Genomic DNA, 8,319 nt, shown 5'->3' on the forward strand with positions numbered 1-8,319 from the left:
GTGTGTGCAATATGGTAGGTGCTGTTCTAGGGTCATGGGGCACACTAATGAACAACCTGCTTTTAAAGGTTGACTGGCATTCCAGTGCAAAACACCAATGATAAAGTCAGTTATTTTACAATATACTAGAACAGCATTTTAGAAGACAGGAGAGTAGATCAGGCAGGACATGGAAGACAAAGGGGTGCTGCATGAGGAACACTTCACTGAACAGATGAGAGGAAGACAAGCTCTTAAGAAGAGGGAGCTAGGGGTTGGGGATTTAGCTCAGTGGTAGAGCGCTTGCCTAGGAAGCGCAAGGCCCTGGGTTTGGTCCCCAGCTCCGAAAAAAAGAACCAAAAAAAAAAAAAAAAAAAAAAAAAAAAAGAAGAGGGAGCTAGTCATAGTGAAGTGGGGAAGTTACATGCTATTGAAGAAATGGTGAACATGGTAGCTCAAAGGATTTGGGAATGGGGGTGATGTAGCAAGACTGTAACAGCAGAGTGTGTAAAGGGGAACCTAGGAGCCAGAAAGGGGGAGGGTGCATTTCTAGGCCAAAATAAAGACTTGGTCTTCATTTCAGGAGGATGAGAGCTTGGGTGTAGTCAGAGCAGTTGAACCCATTCTCCAAGGTAGTCTCAACTTAGCAGCAATCCTCCTGCAGCAGCCTTTCCAATACTGAGATTGTAAGCATGAGCCACCATGCCTAACCGAGCCTGTAGCTCTGACCATTTGGGTTTGGAAGGGGCACTCTAGCTCCATCTGCTGCTGAGAGATGATGTAGAAAGCAAAGTCAAGCATGGAGAGTGGTATAGGTGCCTACTGCTGGAACCTTGGCAACAAATTATGGTTGCCTAGGCAGTGAGCAGTAGAGGTGGGAGGAGGGCTGGACATGTGGATTTTTTTCTCTAGGTTTGGCGAAGGTGTTTCTTGGTGTCCTAGGAGAGAGTGAATCCAGATTTTGACCAGAGGAACTAATAATGTGGAAGGAGAAACGAGAAGCTGAAGGTCTCTAAATGAAGAGCAAGGACACTGTTGAGACAGCTGGGGCACCAGAGGTTAGGACAGTCTGATCCTTGGGACAGCGCATCATGGGAAAGACAGGAGGGTCAGGACTATGCTTTGCAGCTCCACAGCAATGAAAAGTCAGAGAAAGAAGGGGAAATGGTGAAGGACACTAGGAAGGTCTGAGCCACGAACAGGAGAGAACTCAAGAGAACTCATGTGTACTTCTAAAAGCCAGAGCCAGTTTTCGACAAGTTCAAAGGATGAAGCTTAAAAGATAAAAGGAGGGCTGGAGAGATGGCTCAGTGGTTAAGAGCACTGCCTGCTCTTCCAAAGGTCCTGAGTTTAAATCCCAGCACCCACATGTGGCTCACAAGCATCTGTAATGGGGTCTGATGCCCTCTTCTGATGTGTCTGAAAACAGCTATAGTGTACTCACATAAAATAAAGAAATCGACCTTTTTTTTTTTTATTTTTTTTTTTTTGCACCCCCACCAAAGATAAAAGGAACATTCTGTGGCTTTGAAAGAATCAAGGGCACAGTATGGATGAACAAGGGCAGACATTATATTTGTCAAAACCATTATTCACCTTCCTTTATCTTATGCCTCATATATTCTGTCACTAAGCAAAGAAGAAAAGAGGAGGAAAGTGAAGTGTAGCAGTCAGGGCTTTACAGAGGCTTGGTAAATGTCAAGTCACCCCACTCCCACTGTTTCTATGCCTAACTCCTGACCTTGCCCTATGAAGTAGGGATTAGTAACCCGGGCAGAGGCACACCTAAGGGCAAAGGGTATAATGCTATTATGAATCCCTCTTGGACTTCTTCCATAACTCTTTTCTTCCTAAAAACAGCTAGGTATGAAGAGAACTGTTCTCTCTGGTCTCCTATGGAGCTGTGTGATCTGTGTTTGGTTTTCTCCGCCAGTTCTGAGCATTTCTGTGTTCTGTAGGTTTCCCATTGGACTATGCTATGTTCCTCTCGAGAATGTGCTACTGGACCTAGGTCCTGCATACTAAGCATGTGTCAAAGAAGGAGCAATAGATGTTAGAAGGCATAGTAGGTGACACACCATGCTGGTCAAGAAGCAGTTACTTAAAAAGTGAATCACGGCAATTCAGAGTCACCACAATCACCAGTCACAAGCAGCGAGGAGTAGACTTAAAGACAGCTGAGGAAAAAAAGATCACTTCAAGCCTTCTCAGTGTTGGACCATCAGGATTCAGCCCCAGGTTCATTACTCTCAAACACTTTATGTCACTGACATGCTGAACTGGCACCTCTTGTCCTTACTACCCTGTTAGCCCACATTCAGAGTGGAGCTACTCACTTCTGGAGTCCACTTGCAGACACAAAGTTATTTTTATGGTAGCATGATCCAAATGGAACTTTACACAGTACACCTGAGAATGATTTTATATACAATTTCACGAGGCAATGAGATATGTGAACCAATATTTTTCTGGATATCTTTGTGAGGTTGTTTCTGAAGGACAAGGTTTCACTTTGCTATGTGACTAGGCTGTCTTGATCTTACAATTCCCCTGCCCAGCTTCCTAAGTCTGGCTCACCAATGAGTTAACATTCATGTTGTGAGTTGTCCTTTCCAATATGTGAGCCTCACCCAGAAGACTCTCACAAAGAGGTGGGAACTGAGATACTGTCTTCTGGCCTGAAACTGACTACTCTCACTTTGCTTTTGGACTTTGGACAACATCATCAGATGTTCTGAGTTTGCTAACCTGGAGTCTTGGAACTTGCTGGCTTCTATCACCACAGAAGCCAAATCCTCAACTCTACACAGGCCTCTAGAAGACTGCCAAAGCTGTGTGTTCCATAGTATTCTCTATCTCTGAAATGAAACCATAGTCATAGCTGTTTAAAGAAGACATCTTGATGAAGCTTTAGACTTGTTTCCCTTACTCTTATATCCAACAGTTTAGGAGCAGGTCTTACTGTTCTTATACTCAACACACATCCCACTGAAGTTGTTCTCTAGAGGACCCCAGGTAGAATAGCTACTGCTGCCTTGCTACAACATCCTCTGCCACAGCTCTGCAAAAAGCAGGAAGACATTAAAATGCAAAATGGATCTCCTCATAATGCCTCCCTCTGCCTCCCCGCCCCCTCTCCCTCCCTCCCTCTCTCTCTCTCTCTCTCTCTCTGTGTGTGTGTGTGTGTGTGTGTGTGTGTGTGTTTGTTTGTGTCCGTCCCCTGCCATCTCTCCAGCCCCAGCCTCATTTGCTATACTCGAATGTCTTTCCTGTTATGAAAGACATTAGAAAGGGATCTCAAAGAAGGTGGTTTCTGCTATTGTTGCAAGGATAGTAAATACCAGACTGAGAATATAGGATTGTTATATTTAAGATAGATTCATTTTTTTTAAAAGGGGGAGCATATGGAAGGAGTTTACCAATATTGCTGTGTGGACCAGATGAATAACAAGTCTGGGAATTTATTTATCAGGAGTTGTTATTTTAAAAAAAAAAAAAAAAAAAAAAAGGGCAGCCAACTGATATAGTAACGGAAACCCATGAGCCCCATTTCCTGTCGTCACAGTCAGGCAGAGCTATGTCTAGGCTTAGATCTTCTATCAATTAAGACTCAAGCTTCCTTCTGCTGTACTTTGGCCTCAAAAGGCAGAGTTAAGACAATGAAAATAAATACAGATACAGTTTTCTTGGAACTGAAAAAAGATAGCAGGAAAAATTAATAATGAATTGTCCAATTAAGAGTTGTGTGAGAATTCTGACTGCTTGTGAGAAAACTACAAGAAAACAAATTAAGTCTTGTGACCTCTGTTTCTTGAAAACAGACTTTTTCTTTGAATGTGTTTTTGTGCTGCTCCCAGGTGTGACCGACAGAAGTGAATTCGTTTCAGCTGTTGTCATTTATATGCCTCTATGGAAAAACATGGTTTTGCTATGCGTGGCTTGTCCTTGTGACCGAACACTTTACTCATGTGATTTTTAACTCTCAAGAGTATATATTGTTTGATGCTCTGAATAAAGTTGGCTACTGCATGAGACTTTAGTCTGCCTCATTTTTAGGCCCAGCTCTCCCACCAACACCAACTAGAGTGGTAAACAATATCTTATGTAATTTCATTTAAAAACAGGAAAAAGAAATCACAATCGGAGCTTCCACTTCCAATTGCATGGCAGCACAAGCGGGGAGCTTCCCCTTATGTTTAGGTAAAGTGTATGAAAAAGGGTAGCAATGGAAGCTCAGTGAAAAAGCATTATCTCAAGTGTTCACACCAAGGACATCATAAGAGCCAATTTTCTGTGCTGTTATCATGACCATCTCTGTGCATCTATCAAAATTCCATTTTTAAAAGTTTCTTCAATAAATATATATTGTAATTCTAAAGCACAGATTTAAATATCATCAACCTAAAAAGAAAAGAGACAAAATGCAGGGCACTAGTGAAGATACAGAAATCTTGACTAGGAGGAATGTAACATGAAGAGTGCTTTGGAAAACTGGTTGTCAAAAAGTTAAGCATAGCTACTATACAAGGAAGTTCCGCATATCAATGTTCACAGCAGAACTTAATAATCAAGAAGTAGAAACATCCTAGATATTCAATAAGTGGATAGTAGACAAATGGTGTCTGAAGTGATGGTTCACTGGCTAATAAGACCTGCTGCTTTTCCAGAGGACTTAGCTTCCATTCCCAGCATCCACATGTCAGTTCAATGCTGTCTGTAATTTCAGTTCTTGGGGACTCAACACCCTCTTTTGACCTCCTTAGACATCAGTAAAGTACATGGTAGATATATATACACGAAGGCAAAACGCTCATACACATAAAATGAATTATTTTAAAAAGGATGCATGAAAGGTGGTACATGTATGCAAATGAATATTAAAAGGCAATGAAGAGGGGTTGGGGATTTAGCTCAGTGGTAGAGCGCTTGCCTAGCAAGCGCAAGGCCCTGGGTTCGGTCCTCAGCTCCGGAAAAAAACAAAACAAAACAAAACAAAGCAAAACAAAAAACCAAAACAAAAAAAACAAAACAAAAAAAAAGGCAATGAAGGGGAAGAAGATTGCACACTGTATCATTCCATTTATATGAAATATTCTCAGCAGGGAAACTGAGAGGCAGAAAGGAGACAAGTGGCTGCCAGAAACTTGGAAGGGAGATGTAGCATGAATTATATCTGTTGATAGGTATCAAGTTTATTAGGTGAAGAAAGAGTTCTAAAACTGACTGTGGTAAACTGCTGCACAATTCTGTAAACACTACCTTTATATACTTAAACAGTCCAAAAACAGTCTTGATTTCTGGTAGTGGTAAGGACTTACTGGGCTCAGGTACACGCCTTGATGTACATCTCCAAACTGGCCTTCTCCAATACAGCGTCCAAGTTCTATTCTTTCTCTCTGAATCTCATAATCCCTGGCTGCAAAATATGGCCCACATATAAATAAACTGGCACAGAATTCCAAATGTGGGTATAGTACAATAGATACACTTATCTAGTTACCATTCATGAATACATTTTCATTTGCAGCATTATCAACATAAAGATGTTTGAACAGAGTGGAAACCTCTTAAACATTATTTTAAAGACTATTAGTAATCAGGTATGGTACCCGCAGAACTACCAAACAGCGAGTATGACTGATAGCAGTTTTTTGGTTTTTTTTTTTTAAGCCCATTTTGTGCTTAGAAATCTCTAATTTATTTGGTTATCTGATAACTTTCTAAATAATTGCTCTAAATACTGCATTATATGCATAATTAATAATCACTATTGGTTTAGGTATTAATATATGAAGGCTCTAAAATTATTTAAAGCAATTATTTTTTAAATAACTGCAATTTCTAAGTACAGAAGCAACATTCAACTTTTTGAGTAAACTAGATTTTGAAAGTTTAAGAGTTTTCCACATCATTATAATCCTATCTCTAGATTATTTAAGGAGCTAAAAGAGTTTAAAGAGGTAGTTTCTAGAAATGAATTTCAAAATTAGATGACTTTGAATTGAATATACCTACACAAGCATCTCAGAGTATGTGCTCCAAATAAGACATTAGGTCATGAGTCACACAGAGTTATTTAGCAGGCTGTTGAGGCACATGGAATTAAAGTACCTACTAGGAACCCAGAAAAACCAGCTCTAGTTGGATTAGCTCTTCAGTCTTAGGCTACTTCAAGCATGAGACTCATCCATGCCTACCCTGCACATGTTCCTCTCTGCTGTCACCAACACAACAGCAAGAACTAAGATTCCTGGTTAGAAAACCAAACCAGACAGATCGCCCCCAAGAAGTTTTATACAGCGGTTTTCCTTCCTCTTTAAAATCCATTTAGCCAGTAATTCCACTGATTTAACAGTATGAGTAAACCAATGACAAGGCGTTTGAAAACATATTAACTGAAACTGAAACACCCCCATCACTCCATCATGGCAATTGCAAGCAAATGCATTTATATCAAAGGATCCTGTTACCTTCATCTATTCCATAGCTTTCTGTATTGCAATTAAGAGAGAGAAAAAAAGTGGAAGACCTTGCTTAGAAATTGCTAATGGCAATTAGATTAACAACAACAAACTTGGAGAGTACATTTCAATATTATTTAATTACTTTAAGCACAAATGAATAAAAAAGAAACTAAACACATGTAACAACCAACCATCTTTGAGTTAACTCAAAGACATTTAAATATATATTCCATAAATTCTGGATAAGAGATGTTTGTATTTCTTAGTCAATTATGGTAAACTCGAGGTGAACTCATTGTCGTAGGTTGCTGTTTGCAGTCCAAATCTGCGTATTGCATCTCCAGTCCTGCACCCAGATGTTAAAGGGACTCTCAAAAGATAGGTGGACATGAGCAGGGAACTATGAGCCTTGGAGGCCTGCCTGTTTTCTCTTTATTTTAGTAATATCTCCCTAATGCATACAGAAAATCCAAATAAAGACACTTTAAAAATATTTCACAAGAGTACAGAGACTAGTTCTTTTTTGAAATACATGAAATCAGGTCATTTGGACTTCTAGTTAATTTTTAAGGCCTAGATGTAGGGCTTAATTGATTTATACACCAAAGTGAAAATTCAAGGAAGTATCCAACTCAATATATAGGGGCAATATATTCCCAGACAAGCCTAGGACATGTAGACTTTCCTCCACCAATACGGTGTACAATCACTGTGGAAAAGGTATGTTGACATTTCCAAGCTGGAAGAGGCCATCAAAGGGCCTCCCAGTGGGCTCCTTGAATAGTGGGCTAGCTTCTGCTAGTGCATAGCAATGAGGATAATTTTACAGAGAAAAGCAAGCCATTCAATGAGTGCATATAATACATTTAAACTAGAAATAATATTTACTCAATGTGAGTATATACATTTAAAATTGAAATAATATTCAATTTCTATCAAGGCAAAATAACCAATGAAGACTACATTATCACAGAACCAAAAAATGGTATGACAAAAATTCTGCAATTAAATGAATAAACTTAGTTTTGGTATCTGAATTTCAAGCTTCTGACTTTAGGGTAGGCGCAAAGACTTCTACCTAAAAGTTAAAAGAACATTTCTGTTAGGTGCTCAAATGACTTTAGATGCACTCTAAAGATTCTCATCGTGAGGAGCATGTAGCCTACTTACTTGAGGGCATGGTGTATGTGTCTTCCTCATCAATGATCTCGGCATAGTCATCTGTCTCTGTTTGGAAGGAAACAAGACAGGTTGGGTGAATTAAAATGCTTGACTGATTAGCCTTCAACATAATTTCAAACAACAGGATTCTGTGCCCCAAACCCACAATGTGCACATGGTCTTCTCAGAATACTAGGATTCAGATCTAGCTCCCATTTAATTATAAAAAGAAAAGTGCCATTGTGGCCCAACATGTCATCACATATACCTGTTTATCAGAAGACAAACAGGCTAATAGTCTTTATGGAAACCAGTAGGATGTTAATTAAGTACTACAAAATTCAAAGGATATGTCTGCTTAGTCCAATGCTCTCCTTCAACTACAGCAAATGCACATTTGAACCACACTGAGGCCTAGTGGGAGTTCCCAAGTGACACAGATATCTTAAAATGGAGTCCAATCCACTCATTTATCCTGCCAGGACAACTCTGAGCTTCTCCTCAAGAACATATAGTAACCCAATTTCTGAGGGCACTATACTGGGGTGATTTATTGCATGTATTCTGGGTAAAAAAAAAAATAAACACAATCCAAGAATTTATCTTTTGGTGCCTTTTTATCCGGGCAAAAGATCTAGTAAAAAAGGATAAGAACAAACAAGCTGCATGTTAAACTGAGCTACTTCTGAGAGAAGGGGGATATATTCATGCTTTC

General features: G+C 39.6%; 1 protein-coding gene across 45 annotated transcripts in view; it reads right to left on the reverse strand.

Moving 5' to 3' along the window:
• Window positions 1-8,319, reverse strand: part of Ptk2 (protein tyrosine kinase 2) — a 214,759-nt gene that overhangs the window by 59,533 nt on the left and 146,907 nt on the right. For 24 of the 45 annotated variants that reach the window (XR_015623825.1, XR_015623828.1, XR_015623815.1 and 21 more), the window contains 2 exon segments: window positions 7,614-7,670; window positions 5,298-5,395 (listed from right to left, as the gene is read on the reverse strand). Coding sequence is in view for 27 of the 45 variants with exons in the window: in NM_013081.2 (NP_037213.1) it covers window positions 5,298-5,395; window positions 7,614-7,670 (155 nt within the window). In the remaining 18 variants the exon portion in view is untranslated. 45 annotated transcript variants of the gene reach the window in all.

The sequence above is a fragment of the Rattus norvegicus genome, chromosome 7 (assembly GCF_021556685.1).
Source record: "Rattus norvegicus strain SHRSP/BbbUtx chromosome 7, alternate assembly SHRSP_T2T, whole genome shotgun sequence".
NCBI classification, from domain to species: Eukaryota; Metazoa; Chordata; class Mammalia; order Rodentia; family Muridae; genus Rattus; species Rattus norvegicus.